Source organism: Halichoerus grypus, chromosome 8 (assembly GCF_964656455.1).
Source record: "Halichoerus grypus chromosome 8, mHalGry1.hap1.1, whole genome shotgun sequence".
In the NCBI taxonomy this organism is placed as follows: domain Eukaryota; kingdom Metazoa; phylum Chordata; class Mammalia; order Carnivora; family Phocidae; genus Halichoerus; species Halichoerus grypus.
This window is the reverse complement of record NC_135719.1, coordinates 27,640,675-27,662,534: the sequence shown is the minus strand read 5'-3', so window position 1 is coordinate 27,662,534 and position 21,860 is coordinate 27,640,675. Positions and strand designations below refer to the sequence as shown.

Here is a 21,860-nt window from a genome sequence, read left to right as displayed (position 1 = left end):
GTAATTCGGTTTCCTATGGCTCAATAAATTAAATCCAGATAGATGAAGCAAGAAATAGACTTTTAACTCTGTTCTGAATTAGAATTGCATCATTATAATAAAACCATCAGGACATTCTGGGATCTAGCAAAGAATTAAAGCTGGGATGGATATCATATCAGCATATGATGAAGCATATTCCACCAGTTAATAATTCTGAGTTTTGTAACCTTTTAAAAATTCTGTTAATACTGTTCGGAAAATATGTCACAATCTTGTGCTGGGTTTGACTTGGCACAGGCGACCATTCAACTACCCAAACATCTTTTTATCATTTATTTGATGGTTTTATCTTATAAAAGCCTAGACATTATTTTATCAGGAGAGGGGATCTGTAGACTTGCTCTTTTGGTAAAAATTGCCCACCATTGTCTAATGCTTTGGAAGAGCAGATGCTGAAATCCTAAAGTTTTAGACCCTATTTACAGATCATTCATAATGGGATGCCCACAGTCAGGTCCCACCATCAGGGAGCAGAAACTGGAATCTTGGAGAACCAGACCCTCCGAGGCGCCCTGCCCACTGCTGGACTTGCTTAGGGACCAGCGAGAAGCCATCTGACCCCACTCTACCTACAGAATAGGCTGTGGGAAAACAGGACGCTCCATCCCTCTGGCTCTGCAATCCTGGGATCCCGCCATGGCACGATGGAGTTCTAGATCCCCTCTCTGTGCCCTCTGCCCCGCCCTTACCCCTGTCACGGTGGAGTAGGGAACTTTGGCAGGACGTGAGGCATCATGCTTAAGTGGCAATCAATACCCTTAAAAGAGAGGCCTGTCTGCCCCCAGGGGTTCTCTGGCTGTAGAACAAGAGAATCCAGGAGTGGGGCTGGCTGGGAAGGACAGAAAAGAGACCAAGGGAGAGGGGGCTTCCAGGCCCCCAAGCCATGGAAAACAAACTTAGGGCTGAGTAAAGCAGTGTCTGCATCATTTTCTGGATTCCAAATATATTCTTCATTAGCCAGGAAAAAGATTGGTTTCTGCTTGTTTTCCCTAATGACAGATTGTGCGTGTACAACCTTCCAGGATTAGGTGGGTAGTGGGGTAGGGGGAGGAGGGTGGCATAATGGTAAATGAGTAGTTAGACCAATCTCATTAAGTCACTATCAGTTAACTCAAACACAACTAAAATGAAAGAAGCTTTGATTCCTAAACCAATTACATGAGATTTCCCCAGCACAAACTAAGTTCATTAGATACAAAGTATGGATAATCCATAATTTAATATAGAAATTTAGGCATGGAGTATTACTAATCAGATAACTAGAGCCTCGAATCAGATTATTAAGAGACCCAGTGAACCTGCTCTAATTGCTGACCAAAAAAGAACAAGCAAGGGAAATGAATGAAAACAACATTCCCCTTTGCGCCTCCCTTGGCTAAGGTTGAGAACATCTGCAAGCTATAGGAAGGGACTCCCATGGAAATAGGCTCCATTTTACAAGAGCACCTCCCCTTCCTACCACCCATGTGTGTTCTGAGAGGTTATTTTTTTTTTTTAAGAGCTTATTTATTTATTTGAGATTGAGAGAGGGTGTGAGAGCACGAGCAGGGGGGAGGAGCAGAGGGAGAGGGAGAAGCGGACTCCCTGCAGAGCAAGGAGCCTGATGCAGGATTCGATCCCAGGACCCGGAGATCATGACCTGAGCCGAAAGCAGACGCTTAACCGACTGAGCCACCCAAGTGCCCCTGTTTGGAGAGTTTTAACGTCGAGAAACACCAGGTCCCTGCTGCAGAGCCTTTTACTGCGGGAATGTCACCAAGCACAGCCTGGCTCGAATGACTTTAAGAGTAATGAGCACATTAAAAATGACCGCACCACTAATTATAAGAAAACTAGAGAATGTGGCACTTAGACCTATATGAATCTCAGAGGAAGCAGTACCTCTCTTTATGAGAAGGAAGTATAAATTCTTAATTATGCTAAAGCCTATTTAGGTAGAGCACAACACTTAATACAGGTTAGGAATTGGCTTTTGCGCTTTGAAGTATCCATATGAGTCAGAAAAGATCTAAGAAAGATATGAAATACACTGAAAACGCCACTGTAGTTAACCAGCTAGAGACAGCTGTGGTGACAACTGGGAGCAGACAGAGAAGGTTGCTGTAATCCAGGGGCTAAAAGCAGAGACACAAGGGCTCAGGGAATAAGTGATAGAGAAGCAGAGACTTGCAAAGGAACCTGCCAAAGCTCAAGATCACATCAAAAGCAGAGCACAGAGATAACACTGCAGAAAACAGGGTAGGAACAGAGCCTTAACAGAAACTTCAGAGCAAAATAAGATGGAAAAGGAAGAGTTTAAACAATTAGAGAAAGAAAATGATAGTTATAAAAGATGGGTATAAGTGGTCCAAGAAGACTGAGGAATCACTGAACTCTACCTCTGAAACTAATGATACACTCTATGTTAATTAATTGAATTTAAATTAAAAAAAAAAATCGGTCCAAGAAATGCAGTTATCTTAAAACAAAGAGAAAAGGAAAAAAAAATCAGATTTCTAGTTCAAGGAAACTTTGCTGAAATAAAGTCAAGATGCAAACTCACTGGGCAAAAGTTTACCATGGGAAATTTGAGAAAGGTCGATCAATATCAAGATGCATCACAGTGAAGAAAATACACTTGATAATTTAAAAATATTATTGAGACCTGAACCTAAGAAACCTGTTGCCTTGCATCAGATAGAATGGGCGAGGTTAAGGTGGTAACAAGTATCCCCCAAATCTCAGTGGATTAAGACAACAAGAGTTTATTTTTCACTCATGCTACACTGCCCAGTGTGGGTGAGTTATGGGGGCTCTACCCATCATAGTCACCCAGACTGATGGTGCAGCCCCCATCTACAACTTGCAATTACCATGCCAGAAGGAACAAGAGCTCTGCACAATCTCACACTGCAGGTACTATTCAGGCTTGGAAGTGATACACATAAGTTTTGCTCACATGGCCCTAAACAACCACAAGGAGACTAGGAAGTATAACCTTACCACATAAAGGGAAGTTGGAGAGCTAGAAATATTTTTAAGCAGCACTAATGACCGCCACATATCAAAAAGGGAGAAAGCATTAGGCTGACTTTAGGTCTTTCTCTACAGCAATATTCAATATTCAATTATGGATAATGATGCAGAAAGCTAAAAAGAGCTCTGCCCCTACCATTTCAACAACCAAAACGTTGGACACTGCAAATTCACAACTTAATTTGAACCCATCAGACAGCTGAGGTCACAAGGCAACAAACCCACCGAAATTCGAAGGACACGAGAATTTCCATGTTGAGAAGCATGAGCACCTGTTCACCTGGGCAGATGGTTTAGTGGAAAAAGGTGAACAGTGTGCCAGGTCACATAGGTAATTCAGCAGAGAGAGGGAAGCTATATGGAAGAATCAGATGGCAAGACACAGTCACAGAAATGAAGGATGTCTTTGGGGCATCAGCAGGCTCAGCAGAACTGAGGGAGAAATGACCAAGTGCAGTTTATGTTGGGAATGCAAGGCTGGTTCACCATTCAAAAGTCAGTCATTGTTATTTACCATCTTAGCAAACTAAAGAAGAAAAGGTAGATGAACATCTAAGTCAATGTGGAAAAAGACTGACAAATTCAACATCCATCCATGATTAAAAAAAAAAAAAACTCTCAGAAAACAAGGAGGGGGGGGGTACTTCCATAACCTGATAATGGGCATCTATGGAAAACTTAGAGCTAACATTGTATTTAATCCCTAAAATCAGAAACAAGGCAAGGATGTATGCTCTCAGCATGTCTATCCAACATTGTACTGGAGGTTCTAGTCAGTGCAATAAGGCAGGAAAGAAAGAAAAGAAAAGAAAGAAAGAAAGAGAAAGGGAGAAAGAGGCAGGGAGGGAGGGAGGGAGGGAGGGAGGGAGGAAGGAAGGAAGGAAGGGAGAAGAGAGAGAGAGAAGAAAAGAATTAAGAGGTACCAGACTAGAAAGGAAGATATATAACTGCCTCTCTTGCATTTCACCTGACTGCCTACATAGAAAATCCAAAAGAATCTACAAAAGAGCTCCCAGAACTATTGAGTTTAACAAGATCACAGGATACAGTAACAAAAACCAAATTTCTATATATTAGCAATGAACAAGAAACAATTAAAAACTCTTAAGTACCATTAAAATAGCACCAAAAAACATGAAATACTATAAGCATAAATATTATAAAATATGTTAAACATTGTACAACACTGACGGAATATAAAAAGGCTCAAGTAAATGGAGGGCTATACCATGGATATGCCAATTCTCTCCAAATTGAGATATAGAGTCAGGGCAATCCCAGTCAAAATCCCAGCAGGATTTCTGGAGAAACTGATAAGCTGATTCCAAAATCTACATAGAAATGCAGAGGAACTAGGTTAGCCAAAACAATTTGGGAAAATAACAAACTTGGAGGTTGGCAGTAAACAGACTCTCACTTCCAATGGTCTCTCATCCTCCTGATCCCACATGAAACTCAGCTCCCCAGCCCATACACACAAGGCCATTGCTCTCCTCACAGGCCCTCAGCCGGGGAGGGGGAGAGGGGGCAGGCTGCTCACCTCACTGCTGCCACTTCCAGACGACTGGCCTCCTACCTCAATCATGAATCCTTCCTCATCTGACCCTCATGCCACCAGCTCTGACTGTGCAGAACTCTACTTAAGTTTTTTAAATAAATTCATTCAGAAGTTTGGTGTAGTCTTTCTTCTGCCTTCAACTCTTACCACCATCTTGGGCACTTCGAACATCCATGGGGACGAGCCATTTCGAGGAGACTCCCCAGCATTGACTTGAACTCTTTAAGTATCCTTCGCCTCCTTCCATTTTAGCTAGCCTCTCCCAAGTGGTTTCCTTGTCAGGGCACTAGAGCAGTGGGTCAGGAGGGACCACAAGCTCGCCAGCTCAACCTACACCTTCTTAGAGGGAGCACTGTTGTTCCAACACCACCTTCCCAGCCATAGCCACCTCCTCAGGGGACAGTCAAGCAGGTCCTGGGAGGGTCTCACTGAATGCCGGTGTGTCAAAAAGGACCCCAAGGCCTTGGGACAGCAGGTCAAATACCTCCAACCCATCAACTGAGTGAGATATGACTTAGCTGCTTAACTGCATCCACGTACTCATGCGGCCTCCAGAACTACAAGATTACCCAGGGATTTGTCCACTCTCCCAGGGGTAGTGGTTGCACTGTGATTTAATTATGATTACCTATTGCTTGTTATGTTTTTTAAACATGGAAAGAAAAGGGATCCAGATTGAAACAGTGATTTAAGAGTTGTCACAATGAGATCTCAGAGTGAGCACCGCTCACCCCTGCCCCAGGAGGGCTGTAAAAGGCCATGGCGGACCCTGAGCATGCCCCGTGACACTGTAAGAGAGAAATCATGGTTGTATGCAACATGAGGCAGCAAGACACACCTTGCAGGTAAGGGGATAGGCCCTTGAGTGCTACGATCTGGGCTCCTCGGAGCCTGCTGGATCTGTCACTCCGGAGGGCTGCTGGGACCGCTGAACTTGGCCCATTCCTCCCTGCAAAACGAGGCAGGTGCTAGGGCGCTGGGCTCAGTCCCACCTTGTACTTTAGGTGTTTTTATCTTGTATCTCTGTATGTCATTGCTTATTTGCCACTGGGTTTCACAGTGCCCTGGACCACCAGCGAGCTCACCCAGACTGAGCCGTCATTCTGGCCAGCATTTGAAAGGACACTCAGGGAGGACTAATCCCAGGAACCCAGTTCCAGAGGGCAACACTTTCCCCCTTTCTCGCCAGATTCCAGGGTGGATCTCCAGAGTCTCCAGTTCCCCACATACTATGTTCCCAAAGCACATTCTCTAGAGCTCCCTATACCATGTAAATAACAATTTTACCACCCACCAAGGATTCCTTTCACCTTGCTCGCATCCTTTTGGAAAAGTTTTCGTACACCTTTGTCCAGGGAAAAGAGAAGAACTGGGTTCATCGTTCATATGCATTTTTAAGCAGCCAATTTTGGTTTTCAGGAGTTAAAAAAAAAAAAAAACACTTGTTGGAAGAAAAAGCAAGGAACAATATAAACAACTTTCCATGTCACTTTAAAAGAAATCAGATGCTGTACACGAGAATAGATTGCCGTGGGAAATTGGAAAATGTCTTTCTCCAAATATCTTTAAAAAGGCAAAATAAATACCCATCTGTTCCCCGATGACAGAACGGCAAAAATGTTAGAAAAGCTGTAGAATGCATCACAGCCACATTTGTAAAGACCTCTTTCAACCATGCATATCCTCCTTCACATATGTCAGAGGTGGGAAAGTGGGATGGTAAAAATGGAAAAGGGGATCCAGGAAGCAACACCTTTAAAGGGAAAATCTATAATCCTATAAAACATTCTCCGGAAAGACAGTCCCTCTTGCACTGAACCTAACCAGAGGTGAGTTAAGGAGCGGAAAGACTATATGCATGAATAAAGTCACCGGAAAACGTCTGTAAATGCATGGGATGGAATGCGTGAATCAGGAGTGCCCTTGGCCGTCACCTTCAGCGTGAGCCTCACAGCGTTGCAGTCCTCCTGCAGTGGGTTCAGCTTCAGCGTCTCCCCAAGGTTGCTGCAGCCCGACGGCTGGTGCTGCCTTTCGCAGCAGACACACACCTCGACACTGTCAAACTTAATCTAGACAGAGGAACACAGACAGATCTCACAATTAAAACGGCATCCTGCCCCGGCGGGTACACTTGAGCTACACAATTCAGATCGCGTAAAAACGCACCCCGCTTCTGTTTTCTTTAAGTAATCAAGCCGAAATGATTTTTTGTGGACAAAAGCCAGGGGAAAAAAACAAAAAACAAACACACCCCAGGAGGAATAACTTCACATTCCGATTTTAAAAGCGATGAATTAAAAGGAATACATGTGGAGTGACAGGTAATTTTGGATGAGTCACAGAAGGAGATTAGAGGAAAGGAAAACTGCTCATGCTGAGGTATACATGGAGATGGGTTCTCACGGCTCTGTGCCCTGGTATGTACTGCTCCCGCGGTCAGCAGTTTCCTGACTCACTTCCTGGCCTACCAAACTCCTACTCATCCATCAGGGCCCAACTCCAGCGTCACCCTGGAAGCCTTGTCTGGTTTTCCCTCTCCGGAGCTGCTTGCCCCTCCCCTGGGCAGCGCACTCCCACCCCAGGTCTGCTGAAGACTTTTTTTTTTAATTTTTATTTTTTTAAAGATTTTATTTATTTGTCAGAGAGCGAGAGATAGGGGGAGAGAGAGAGAGAGCACAAGCAGGGGAAGCAGCAGGCAGAGGGAGAAGCAGTCTCTGTGCTGAGCAGGGAGCCCGACGCGGGGCTCGATCCCAGGACCCTGGGATCATGACCTGAGCTGAAGGCAGACGCTTAACTGACTGAGCCATCCAGGCATCCCTGCTGGACACTTCTTTTGTCCAGCTACAGTTGTGTCCTGTGTGCCCCCCGAGGACAGCCACCACAAGTCACCGTCATAGTACTGACAATGCGATGAGATGTGGCATTTCAATAAACACTGAATAAATAAAAATGTCTTGGACAATTAAAAACCATGGGAAGAAAAAAGGGAAAGTCGAGTATTTTAAAAAGCCTGGAGCCCAGGAGGAGACCTTCAGAGCGCGTGGGTCCTCCTCCCCCCACAGCCTGAAATGAAACGGTTCAGCCAGGCTGCAGAAATGAGAAATTCTGCATCCTGCCACTCACTCGGCCCTGCGCGCCCACCCTCATTTCCTCGTTCCCATTCCTAGCTGAGTCCTCCTCTGTGGCTAATTGCTATCGCATATGCACCCAACTGCTCACAAACACAGACTTCCAGAAAGAAAAAGGGACAGCCACAGGTCAAGGGCATGGTCCATGGCCAAATTTTCATCTATTTTAAACCTCTGGATAGTTTATCCCTTACCTACTTTATACTTCAATTTGCTCTTTTAATTCGATCTTCTAATGTAATGAGTGACAGGCTGGAGGAGGAGAACTGAGGGCTGGAGGCCAGCAGCAGGACGAGAGAGACGTACGACCACTGCCCCGGGCCTCGGCCACCCCACCTACGGGAGGGGGCCTGTAAAAGTCACCTTTGCCTTTCATGCTTTTAGCAATGTCTCCAGTCTCCAGAGCTGAAGTCCACAGTGAGCATGGAGCCCAGCTCAGGGGGGCCTAACAACACCCCCGTAACAACACTCCCCAGAGAAGGTGCAGGCGGCACCCACCCTGGGCGTCTGCAGGGCCAGGCTGCTCAGTACAAGTCCCTCCCACGGCTCCCCTCCTTTGCACAAGGCAGCCATGCCTGCAGACCCACAGGACACACAGAACTCGGAGCCCCAAGTGGGACAGCTGGGACTGGGCCCCTTAAGCCCGCACAACCAGATGTGTGTTCTGGGCAAGGCCCTTTCCTGCTGGCTGGCCAGGGCTGCGCTGTAGGGACACTGTTCTAGAACAGACCCCTCGGACTGCAGGTTCTTCTCCAACTAGAGATGCCATGAAATGAAGAAGTACAGGGGCGCCTGGGTGGCTCAGTTGGTTAAGTCATGATCCCAGAGTCCCGGGATCGAGCCCCGCATCGGGCTCCCGGCTCATCGGGGAGTCTGCTTCTCCCTTTGAACCTCTCCCCTCTCATGTGCTCTCTGTCTCAAAATAAATAATAAATAAAATCTTAAAAAAAAAAAAAAGAAAAGAAAAGAAGAAGTACATTTGCAAAGTACAACAGCCATTCCTCTTGTCTGGGAAACTGTTTTATGTTGGTCTCAGTCTATTGATAGTGATGCTATGGGCTAGGAATGCCTGGGGGCATTCACCTGGGCCCGTATTACCTGTGATGAGCCCCCACAGACATTATTACCCCGACTGGAGCTAAAGTTGTAGCTAATGTTGTGGTTCTTAAAATGACTGCAAGACCCTCCTCAGCAACAACCATCAGGGAACTTGGATAAAACAAAGCATATTAGTTAAAGTTCCTGGAGGGTACACAGTACACCCAGGGCCACTCAGGGATGCCACGATGGGGGGCAGTGGGGGGAGAGGCCACCTGGGGCTTTGCCTTTACTGTAGTTCAGGGTGGGTTAGGTGCCTAGGATTTCATAGGTTCATTCTTAAACCATAAGAGCAGGAATTAATTAGAGCATGGGAAGGGAAAAGCAGGGTCACACAAGAGGTCAGTTATTTGGGTCACCCAGGGCTTTCTAAGAGGGAATCTTCATGGCTGGAGTGGCCTGGCTCCTCATCTAATTTTGTGGCTTGTAACTGTAGGCAATGTGTTTATTAGAGATGGATGGCTTTGAGATGAACGCCCTGACGATCAAAAGCTTAATGTCAGGCACTTACAACTAGAGACTCTTTCCCCAGAGCCCATCCCCCCCCATCCCTCCCCACCCCCACCCCCAGTGTCCCACCTTTGCCAGGGCTCAGCTGCTCAGGGAAGCCTCCTGACAACCTCCTTAGTGCCTTCCGCCTTCCTCTGTTCTCTCCTTCCCTCGGCCCCACTCCTGGTCCCCCTCACTCTCTTCTGCTTTCTCCTCTGACCACGGCATTGACCACCTCCACACATGCCCTAGTTTATCTTTTGTTCCACCCATCAAGAGTATAAGGCAAGGAGTTGGGTCTGTCTTATTCACAGGTGCATGAAAGAACGTACAACAGCGCTGGCTGGGAGTGGCTTTCTCTCCCGATCTCTCCACCACCTGCCTGCTACCCCGGCTGGAACAATATGAGGGGTAGCCTGGTTGGCATCTTCATGAAAAGATCCCTGCTTGAAAGGAGCATCACATCGCACTGTCTACTAGCCACACTGGTCTAATTAGCTTATCATGTCACACTCTTGACTGTGAGCATAAAATAGCCTGATGCTGGAAGAGGAAGGAGGAGATAATTTGGGGGGAGCAGGCAAGGCTAGGTAAGTCTTCAATGGAGCAGAAAGGCCTCAAAAAAGATTCTCAAGGCACCCACGGCCAAGTCTGCATAAGTTTGAAATGGTGTCTCTTGTTAGATACTTAAAGTATGCCCACTCTGAGTTCAAAGCCACAGCCCAACACTTTCTTCAGAGCACACATACATTTTTCCAACTGAAGAATTAAGATTCTACAATCAGGGGAAATCTATTTAAACTACAGGAAGTACCTAGTACCTCGGGGAATGCTCAAGACCAGTCATCACCCACGTGAGTAAATGCACAGCCCAGCACTTTACTGAGACCAATACTGTCGTGGTGTGGCTGGGATTTAGTTTAATTCCAATGTAATTTAATTTTAATTCAATTTAAATGTAAAAAAAAACCAAACCCTACACAACCTTTAGAAAAAAAATACTGGGGAAAATCTTTAGGATCTAAGGCTAGGCAAAGAGTTCTTGAAGTGACACCAAAAGTGTAAGAGCAAAAATTGACTTTTGTGCTACAACTGACCCATTACGAGGATGAAAGACAAACTACAGACTATAAGAAAATATTTGCAAACCACCATATTCAACAAAACCATAGACCATGGGCGCCTGGGTGGTTCAGTAGTTAAGTGTCTGCCTTTGGCTCAGGTCATGATCCCAGGGTCCTGGGATCGAGCCCTGCATCGGGCTCCCTGCTCGGTGGGAAGCCTGCTTCTCCCTCTCCCACTCCCCCTGCTTGCGTTCCCTCTCTCTCTGTGTCTGTCAAATAAATAAATAAAATCTTAAAAAAAAACAAAACAACCCATAGACTATATATGATTTTTGTCTTTTATACTCAAAATTTTAACTGTTCTGTTTTATTGCTTGCTTAGTGTCCTATGTGCCCATCTCTAATTCACCCTCAATCTTGCCAAGAGAACTGAAAATATCCCCTGAGTATGATCCTACTCATCAGATGTTCTGTCAGCTTTATTTTCTTCTTAGAGACCATTTCATTGAGCCCCTATCTCCTGCTTCAATCTGGACTAGTCGATCTATAGGCAGTCCGGACACGCGGGTCATGTACATTCTGGGAAATCCTTCTCCCCTCATCTCAAAAGTCTCTCCCTTTCCTGGGTTAGATCCCCTCTTCTCCTGTTTCTTGACTTACTGTCTCACTGTGGGAAAGTAAGCTCCTTCAGAACTTTCCTGGCTAAAATTTAAAAGACTGAAAATCCCCGGTTTAAGCCAGGATGGGGAGCACTGGGGACCCTCATAGAAGTCTAGTGGATGTGTAAACTGACACAACCACTTTGGAGAATGGCTAGACATTATCCACTTTGTAGTAAGAAACTAAGGATGAGGTTGATATTTCTACCAACAGATACCTAATTGCTCCAATACCATTTGTTGAAAAGGCTATCTTTTCTCCATTGCTTTTGACCTTTGTCAAAAATTGACTGGGTCTATTTCTGGGTTCTCTATTTTGTTCCATTTGTCTATTTGTCTCTCTCTCTGCCTTATTACTGTGGCTATAAGACTCGAAATCAAATAAGCTGATTCCTGCCCTTCATTCTTTTTCAGAATCGTTTCTTTGCCTGGGGCAACTGGGTGGCTCAGTCAGTTAGGACCTCGGTCTCTGTGGGGCGTGGAACCTGCTTAAGACTCTCTCTCTCCCTCTCCCCCTCCCCCCACCACCCATGTTCTCTCTTTCTCTCTCTCTAAAAAAAAATTGTTCTTTTGCCTTTCCATATACATTTTAGTATAAGATTGTCTATGTCTACAAAGAAACTTGCTGGGGTTTTGATAGGAACTGCATTAAACCTGCGTATCAATTTGGGGAGAATTGGTATCTTTACTATGTTGTGTCTTCCAATTCATGAATGCAGTATGTCTCTCCATTTATTTAGAATTTGTTGATTTATTTCATCATCATTATGTAGTTTTCAGTGTATATGTTCTGTACATATTTTGTTAGATTTACATCTATGCATCTTTTAAAGATTTATTTATTTATTTGAGAGAGAGAGAGGAGGAGGAGCTCAGGGAGAGGGGGAGAGAGAGAGAATCTCAAGCAGACTCCGCACTCAGTGTGGAGCTTGAGGAGGCGCTTGATCTCACAACCCTGACATCACGACCTGAGCTGAAATCAAGACTTGATGCTTAACTGACTGAGCCACCCAGGTGCCCCTCCCTTATTATCTTTTTGATGTCTGCAGAGTCTGAAGTTATATCCCCATTTGATTTCAAACATTGGTAATCTGTGTCTTCTATCTTTTTTCCTTAGGGGAGGTTTGTCAATTTTATTGGTCTTATCAAAGTATCAGCTCCTTTTTTCATTGATCTCATCTGTTTTCCTTTTTTCAATTTCACTGAGTTGTGCCCTTATTTTTTTTTATTTCCTACTTGCTTTGGGTTGATTTTGTCCTCCTTTTCTAGTTTCTTGAGGTAGGAAATTAGGTTACTGATTTGAGACTTCTCTTTGCTTCTTATGTAAGCATCTAGTGCAACAAACTTCCCTCTCAGTATTACTTTAGCTGCATCCCACATATTTTGATATATCATGCTTTATTTTCATTCCTTTCTAAATATATTTGAATACTCCCTTGAGACTTCTTCTTTGATCCATGGATTATTTAGAAGTGTGTTGTTTAACTTCCACATGTTTAGAAATATTCCTCATAATCGTAAAGAAAACTTATAATATGGCCAGAAGTTCCATGCTAAATATGAGTAAGATGAAAAGATAACATATGGCAACCACACAAATATAGCATGAAAAGGGAAAGGGAATGAGGAAATAAAGAATCATAGCCTATAAACAGGACACCTCACTATTATAATGGTTTTAGAAAACAGAAAATCTTTTCTTCCTAATTGTTTTTTTTTTTCCCCTATAGGTAAATTATCCCATTTTTCTATGGCTGCTTCAAGATTTTTTCTTTGTCTTTAGTTTTCTTAAGTTTGACTATGATGTGTCTTGGTGCAGATTTCTTTGGGAGTATTCTGTTTGGATTTGCTCAGCTTCCTGAATTTTTTTAATGTCTTTTGCCAAATTTAGGGAGTTGTCAGCCATTATTTCTTCAAGTATTTTTCAGCCTTGCTTTTTTAATCCTTTCTTTCTGTAACTCTAATGACATGAATGTTAGACCATAAGCCACTGAGGCTCTGTTCATTTCTGTTTCCAGTTGATTTCCTCTCTGGTGTTCAATTTGGGTAATTTCTATTGTTCCATCTTCCTGTTCACTGATTCATTTCTCTTTCCCCTTATTTCTGCCACTGAGCCCAGCCACTGAGCTTTTTATTTCATTCATTTTGAATTCTAAACCTTCCCTTTGGTTCTTCTACATATCTTCTACCTCTTTGCTGAGGCTTCTTATTTATTTATTTCAGAAATGTTCATAATTCCTCATAGAGGCATTTTTATCATGTACTATAGATGAACATATGAAAGTCAAAACAATAAAACAGTGAGAAGATAAGAAAGGAGAACACCTTCATGTCCTTGGAGTAGGAAAACACTTCTTAAACATGGCTCAAAATGTGTTAATCATAAACAGATGACTGATGTATCTGACTATTTAAAATGAAGAACTTCTTTTCATCAAACAATACCCATACGAGAGTAAAAGCAGGAGATTTTTGCATCACATGTAAGTACAGAGGACTTATATCCAAAACAAACAAACAAACATAAAAAACCTCTCTAAACATTAAGAAAAAGACAAACTACCCAGTGTGAAGATGTGATAAGGAGCCCCACTGCAACAGTAATCTGAGAAACATAAATCAAAATTACAATTAGATGTCAGTTACTCCCTCACCAGAATGGCTAAAATGGAAAAATAATTACAATAGACAATACCAAGTGATAATAAGGATGTGAAACAACAGGAACTCTTGTACACTGCTGATGGGGGTGTGAAATGGGACAACTTTGGAAAACAGCTTGGTGTTACCTACTTACATTAAAGATTACTACCCAATCTCATGTGATATCCAAAAGATATTCTAATTCTAGGAACACATCCCAAAAATGCATGCAATGGTAACAAAAATCAGGAGCTAGAAAGTTCAGAGCAACATTATGCAAAATAGCCTCACACAGAAAAGTGACTGAGGTCCACCAACAGTGGAACAGACAAATGAATTATATTACACTCAAACCATGCAATATTATAAAGCAGTGAACTGCAGCTATATACCACATGAATAAATTACACAACATAAAGTTGAATGTAAGAAGCCAGACACAAAAGAAGAAATATGAAATGTTTTTGTTTAGATGAAGTCCCAAGAAACAAGTAAAATTACACTATGGTGTTCAGAGGTTCTTGCATAGTTGGTACAACTGTAAAGAAAATAAAAGATGTGAATATCCTAAAACTTAAGATGGTGATTACCCTCAGTGGAAATGGAAAGGAAGTGAATTGGGAGTGCATAAGGAGGGCCTTGGGTTATTGGGGAAGCTCTATTGCCAGATTTTAGTGGAGGTCACATGGATATTTGCCTCATGATAAACGGCTGAGCTTTATATTTTTGTTTTGTGCACTTTCTTAAATATGTTTTATATTCTCAGTGGAAAAGGTTAAAAACAAATGACTTGCTTGAAAACAAAGAAAATGCAAAACTTAAATTAGGAAAAGAACAAAACCAAATTAACAGAAAATAGGAAAAAGGAATTTAACATAAAAAGTGAAACTAATGGAATGGAAATAAAGATATTAGGATAAAGCCTAAAGATGGCTCTTGAATAGACAAAAAAACAGAAACAAAAACAAGAACAAACCCTCAAAAAAACCTCAGACAAATGCCTCATAGGATTAAAAACAAACAAAAGCCAAAGCAAACAACATTAGAAATGAGAAAGGAGCTTTAACTATAGACATGCTGGAGATTTAAAGAATATGGGAGCCTCTACAGCTGTAAATCCAAAAATCTAGAGGACATGGATGATTTCCTAGCGAAATATAAAGTACTGCACTGAGTCCAAGAGATGCAGTAAACCCAAAGTCCAATAACCATAAAAGATACTGGAAAGTCCAAAATGGTATTTCAGGCTCAGTTCATTCCAACCTTTAGTGAAAAGATAATTCCTATGTTTTAGCTAATGCTATTGATACATAAGAAAAATTGTAAACTGTGTAAATATTGGAAAGGACAGCACTGTCTTTCTCTCCAAATGATATGATTGAATATCTAAAAAAACCCTAAGAGAACATACTTAAAAACAACTGGAATTAAGATTATTTGCTACATTGAGTATAATAAATATGATACTAATAACAACAAAATAAAAATAAAAATGGCGGGGCACCTGACTGGTTTAAATAGAGGAGCATGCCATTTTTGATCTCGGGGTTGTGAGTTTGAGCCCCACGTTGGGTGTAGAGGTACTAAAAAAACAATAAATAAAACTTAAAAAAAAATAAAAATGGCAAGCATTGTACTCAAAGTTAATAGTAACAAATGCAAAATGCCTAGAAATGCATTAAACACGAAATAAATTAAACATGGAAATTAAATGACCAACGTGAAGCTATGCATAAAATGTTATTAAATAGCAAAAACTCAGGTAGAGTAGATCTGGGTCATTCTATGCAGCCACCCACCGCCATTAAGCCTTCCTCCTCGGTTTGGGGAATCCTCACGTTAGGAGTCTTCTACCTTCTCCAGAAAGGCTTTCCAGGCCTGCCTTGCTGAGAGGGAGCCCTTGAGGGAGGGCTCCACCCATGAGACACTCCTGCACAAGGCTTTGGGTGGGAGCTTGGGACACAGAGATAGGTGCTGAACTGACTCCATTCTGAAACAGGGGGCAGCACACACACACACAGAGCTTCCAGAGGAGGCAGGAGCTGAGGTTCTGGAGACAGTACCCAAAGCCTAGGATCAGCAGGGTCAGTAACATGCTACTGGTGGGGTCACAGCCCAGTGGTGATGGAGTCTTCCTCAAAGCATTCCGTAGTATAATTTGGAGCGTCGTTCCTTTCCTGGCCTTATAGCCTCCAAACTTGGTTTCTGGCCATCCTGGGGTCTCTGTGAACTCTTTGGGTTCCTTCTGGGTGAAAACTAGTTTGAGCTGGTTTCTTCCCAACTGAAAACCCTGCCTGACACATACGGCGTGACTCAGTGAAGGTACACAGCCTGCTCTTAAACGGAAAGACGCAATCTCCTAAAAACTGCCAGTTCCTTCCCAAGGAATGCACAACACATGTGCGGGCATGCCAACCAGAATCCCAGCGGAGTGGATGGAAGTGGACAAAATCATTTTCAAGATTTATAGAATAACAAATGTGTAAGAATTATCCAAAAATTTTTTTGAAAAAAAAAAGTGATAAAGGGAGGCGTGGATGTCTTGACAGATATTAGTGTTTTAATCAACACACTAAGGTCATGGCTTAAAAAGAGATAGAGAGTTCATATCTGTTGGAACTGTATGGAACAGTTTCAGAAATCACAATGATCATTTACAGGAACTTAGTATGTGGAAAACATGGCATTTCAATTCAGTAGGAAAAAGATAGTTTGCTTAATAATGGGTGCTTGCATAATAAGCTATTTATCTATAATTTTCTCAAAACAAATAAAAAGAAAATATATTTGACTAAGAATCTAAATTAAAAAAATAAAAACCCAGGAAAATGTAAAAGAATGGTTGCATAAACATGGAGTGTAGAGTCCTCTGAAAAGCAAACCAAGAATCTCAGGAAGCTATGAAATTCTCAAAATAAAAGACAGACGAGGACAAAGTCTCTGGCCAGCCAGGCCTAGAGTAGAGCAATCAATACACACACATTTTCCGCCAAGACTGCTAACCTACTAGGTTATGGGTCTGGAGCTCCCGGATACGTTTTCAGGAGGTGGGCAAAGAGTTAATAGCCCTAACAGCTTTAGGAATGAGAAAGGGAACATAAATACAAATGCAGAGGGGACTAGAAATGAGAAGGAAATGCGAAGAATAACTATGTGCCAGTAAATTTGAAAATCTAGAAAAAATAGACGATGTTCTATGAAAACGGCAATTAATAAAATTGGCAATGTGAAAAGCAAAACAAAATGGAACAACCAGGTTTACAAAAACATGGACCGACTACGAACCATAGAAGGAATCTTACAAGGTGGCACCTGAGGACATCTACGTGGCCTAAAATATGTGCCATCTTCTTTAGATGCATGGCAGGGATGAAGTCCCTCATTTCCCTGACCTGTCGATGACTCTACTAACGATTCCTAGTTCTGGAGAATTCCGGCGGGAACAGCTTGGTTCACAGGCCTGCCTTGGGGCTGAGTGAGTGCGGGGCACCAAGAATGCGCATAATGGGGAGATGTGCTGCCCGAAAGAAAGCAGGCCAAATGGCCCTCCAAAAAGGCTCATCTGGTTTGGAGTCTAATCAACTCACAAAAAGAAACCGTAAGAAATGCACCAAATGGTTGTTTCCCTTTTCTTCTTCCCACGGAACTGTATTAATGCACAGGGGTCAAGTTACACTCTGGCAAGTTCTCATCATGCCATGACCACTGGCAGGCAGGCATAACTGGGGATTCACCACTTCTGGATCTGGGAGCATTGCCTTTGGCTTTGGTGTGTCCTTCTGCTCTGATCAACTGGACAAAGTGTCCAGAGTTCTGATCTGGTCTGCTCTCCCACATCTCAAAACCCTGCAAGGAATTTGTTCACATGATCATGCCCCTACCTTGGCACAAGGACAGAAGGAGCTGATGTAAATGGCAAGACTGTTTCCTCAGGGAGAAATAGAAAGGGAGAGACGGGGCTTGGCTGGGAAGCAGAGTTTATCACGTTAAATAACCCTTCCGTGACCCCAAGGAATAGACATCAAAATAAATCTTTTCCATTGGTTGTTTCACTGAGTTTGTGATTAATCCTAAGAAAAATTCTGGAAACCTCCTGATTAGTTCTCTGACCTCAACATCATGTGTGGAAGGCTGACAGATTTATTTCGGGAGTGCCCCTCCGTGTTCGGGTCACTGGGAGCGATGCAGCCGAGGCTTTGCAAATGAAGCTGCAGTAATTTTTCATGAATCTCTTTGGAGCATTCACCAGCCAGCCGGCCCCCTTATTTATGGTCCATCAGCCTTTCAGGGAGAGAAAAGGACTTACACAACAGAGAGGGATGCCCCTGTGATTCTTTTAAGAAGCACAAATGAGACAGCTATGTGACCTTCAGACACTCCCAAAAGGAACGCAGCAGGGAAGGCTGAACCTGGTGGGGGTGGGGTGGGCGGCAGCCCACAGATCCCGGAGATGCTCAGTGGGCAGACCGTCCTTGAAGGTGACAAGCCTACTGAGACCCAGAGAAAGCAAAGCATGCAGGACAGAGTCAGACCCACTTGGGGTCCTTTCTGCTAAGGAGTGACGCAGGGCAAGCCACAGAACCTGAGCTTCCCGTTCCTGGGGTAAAAGTGCAAAGTGCAAATATTGCTAGTTGTTGTTGTTATTCATTGTATTACTTTAATTGGAGAATAGGTTTGCAAAAACCCACCCTAGTTCTGCATACTTCTAGCATTCCACCATTTTCACAGACATCCTTGTTAATATGCCAAACTCACTAACTTGGCTCACCTAGTCCTGGCCCTGCTTATTCTGAGTGACCCCTCTGTCCTGCCACATTCCTGCTGTTGGCAGTGTGGGGTTCCTAAAACACAGGCCCTGTTGATGTGAGACTAGAGAACTCTCACGCTGGTGGACACTCAGGACACTGAATGACGCGGGTCAGACCCCAGAAACGACAGGAATCATGCTACAACAATGATAAACCCTGAAAACATTATGCTGACTGAAAGAAGTCAGACACAAAAAGGCCACACAATATAGGATTCCATGAAATGGGATGTCCTCATGAAATGTCCAGCCCAGGAAAATCTAGAGAGAGATTAGTGGTTGTTTGGCACTGGGGGTGAAGGTGGGAATAAGGGTGTAAGGGGAGGGGGTGATAGCTAAAGGGTATGGGATTTTTTTTTTGTTTTTTAAGGTGATGAAAATGTTCTAAAATTGACTGTGGTGGGGCACCTGGGTGGCTCAGTTGGTTGAATGTCCGGCTCTTGGTTTCGGCTCAGGTCGTGATCTCAGGGTTGTGAGATCGAGCCCCATGTCAGGCTCTGTGCTCAACATGGGAGTCTGCTTGAGATTCTCTCTCTCCCTCTGCCTCTGCCCCTCCCTCCTGCTCTCTCTCTCTCCCAAAATAAATTTTAAAAATCATTAAAAAAATATAATTGACTGTGGTAATGGTTACACATATTGGTGGATATACCAGAAACTATTAAATTGTACACTTTAAATAAGTAAATAGTATGGTGTATGAATTATATCCCAATAAAGGGGGTTAAAAAGAGAAACAATTATCCTCACTGACTTAGCTTCAACATCCTGCCAACATGTTTAATATTCACAAGTGTGCCATGAACATAGAAAGCTTAAGACCAATAAACTCTACCTTCTCCATCACGATCTCCCCAGTGTGACGCTGCTGGGAGCTCGGCCTTAGCCAGACTCTCTGGGCTGCAGAGAGCAGACCACCCCCTTCCTTCCCAAGTATCTGAATCCATTTGCCAAAAGCAGCCCTTGCGGCCAGCACCCTTTCCCGGCCTCTTAGGCTCTTCCTTGCTCTGGAGGCTTTAGGGACTGGGACACCTGTTCCTGCCAGAGAGGCAGTGGGTTCCTGCCAGGCTTGGGGATGCAGCCAGCCAGTCACTGGGAGGGCAGGGCACCCCAGCTTCCCTTCCAAGCCAGTGACACAACCCCACTGTGCTAGCCTCTCCCAGCCTGGTCTCCCCCCAGGGGCCTACAGCCCCAGAAGGAATATTCCAGGCAAGCTGTTCCTCGGCAGGGATGGGGGTGAGAGGGGTTGGGGAAGCCTGTCCTTGCAATCATGGCTTGACATGTGACTCTGACCTTGAAAATACAGAAGCAGCTAAGTCTTCGCTGTATTTCTTTCTTTTTTTTTTTTTTTTTAAAGATTTTTATTTACTTATTTATTTGAGAGAGAGAATGAGAGAGAGAGAGAGAGAGCACATGAGAGGGGTTAGGGTCAGAAGGAGAAGCAGACTCCCTGCTGAGCAGGGAGCCCGATGTGGGACTCGATCCCGGGACTCCAAGATCATGACCTGAGCCGAAGGCAGTTGCTTAACCAACTGAGCCACCCAGGCGCCCAAGTCTTCGCTGTATTTCTTAAAATGGAAATACATTTGACATATAACAGTGTGTAAATGTAAGGTGTACAACATTGCAGCAGTAGTTTGGGTGTATCTATGACTCTGCCGCAGCAGGTCACCCACCCCGGGGAAGAGAGAAGTAAGAGATTCTGCAGATTCTTGCCAGCCAAGCAGGGAGTGCGGACAACAGCCTCATGAGACGAAGTTCCGACACGCTGTCCCATGCAGAGAAGCCAGGAAGGACCCCAGGTCTAACGCGCAGACCTGGGTACTACGGCTTGTCTGGGAATTTAAAAAGCCAGTTTCTTCCATTCTCATCAGCTTGTAAGGACTCAGACAAAAAAAGTAACAAAATCTCTGAGACCATGAACCTGGAGGAGATGCCGCAGCACACAGAACTGTGGTCCCCTCCGCAGCCCCCCACCCACATTCCAGCTGTGGACGGCTTCAGCTTTCTTGTGATTGGCTAATTTTTTTTTTTCCCAAGAGAAAAGGATCCTTTTAAAACGTATCCACATCACTTAACAATTGTTTTAGAACGTTTTTGCCGAGAGAGCAGTAAGTAATGACAATAACTATTAGTAATTAGTTATAGATTATCTTACCACTTTTTATTTCTTGGTAAATGTTTGGGATTTTAAAAATTTCACAGTCTGAATCTTGAATATTTTGAAGGAAATATGCAAAAAAAAAAAAGTCAAATAAATAGGTAGAGACATATAGATGAATTTACTCTACCCCACCTTAAGACTTTGAAAGGGGAAACACCTTTTTCATTAGTGAAGTTAATGCTTAAACCAATTTAGATCCTGTGATATACTGTAAAGATGGATTTATCCTTAGAAAAACTTTTCAAGCACGTTTTTCAAATAACCTAAAAATATGATCAGGTTAGAAATCCCTAGATTCTTAAGAAATATAAAGTGAAATTACCTGTGACCCCTACAGGCTTTAAAAACGAAAAATACAGACCAAAATGGATAGGAAAAAAAATGATTTGGGTTCATCACTAAAATAAACATTATTCTAAAGTGAAATTTTCCAATTGCTGTATCTGCTGATATATACACATGTATAATTACATTTAACTATAAGCGGACATAAAATCACTGCTTTGTGATGAATAATTGGGACTGCTACTAAGACGTGACAGTTATCCAAGTCTGTGTGAGCCAGAACTGTGTTAAGAACTTTCCGTCTCTATTATCTTTACAAATAAGGAAACTGAGGCTCAGAGAGGTTAAGTGACTTGCCTGAGGTCACAGAGCTGGTCTGGAGCCAGGACTGAATCCAGAACTTGTATTCAGAAGTCAGTACCACCCTTTCTCCACTTCCCCCGTGTCTCAGACATGCCAAATTGCTTACATTCCCGGGACAAGCTGAGACCTTTCCACTCTCGCCTTTATTACTAGTGTTCCCTCCCTGGACTGTCCCCTTCAACCAACCCCTTCCAGGAATCACATTACTCAAGGCTCAGCTCCACTGCCCTCCTTTGTGTAAACTTTCCTGATCTCGACAGTGAGATTTAAAACCTTTGTCCTCTCTTCTCCCATTTCTTAATGATAGCACTCAGTTTATTATGCTTCATGATGATAATTTAACTCTATCCTTTTTTTTCTTCCTAAAAAGCTATTGTAGAATTCTTGAGAACTGGGACTTACTTTTGTGTCCCCCCCAGAAGGGATGGCAAACACAAGACACACATCCCTTCATTTCCCTTTCTTTTGCTCTTGGAGTCCAGACACAGCCTCAGAATCCTACTTTACACACTGCTCTCAGCATTTACTACCAGATGATAGAAATTGGC

General features: G+C 43.3%; 1 protein-coding gene across 9 annotated transcripts in view; it reads right to left on the bottom strand.

Annotated features, from left to right (window-relative positions):
- Positions 1–21,860, bottom strand: part of ENTREP2 (endosomal transmembrane epsin interactor 2) — a 473,415-nt gene that overhangs the window by 62,819 nt on the left and 388,736 nt on the right. For 6 of the 9 annotated variants that reach the window (XM_036106220.2, XM_036106226.2, XM_036106225.2 and 3 more), the window contains one exon: positions 6,550–6,684. The exons of the other annotated variants lie outside the window; for them this stretch is intronic. In XM_036106220.2, the coding sequence (XP_035962113.2) occupies positions 6,550–6,684 (135 nt within the window). The remainder of the gene's footprint in view (positions 1–6,549; positions 6,685–21,860) is intronic. 9 annotated transcript variants of the gene reach the window in all.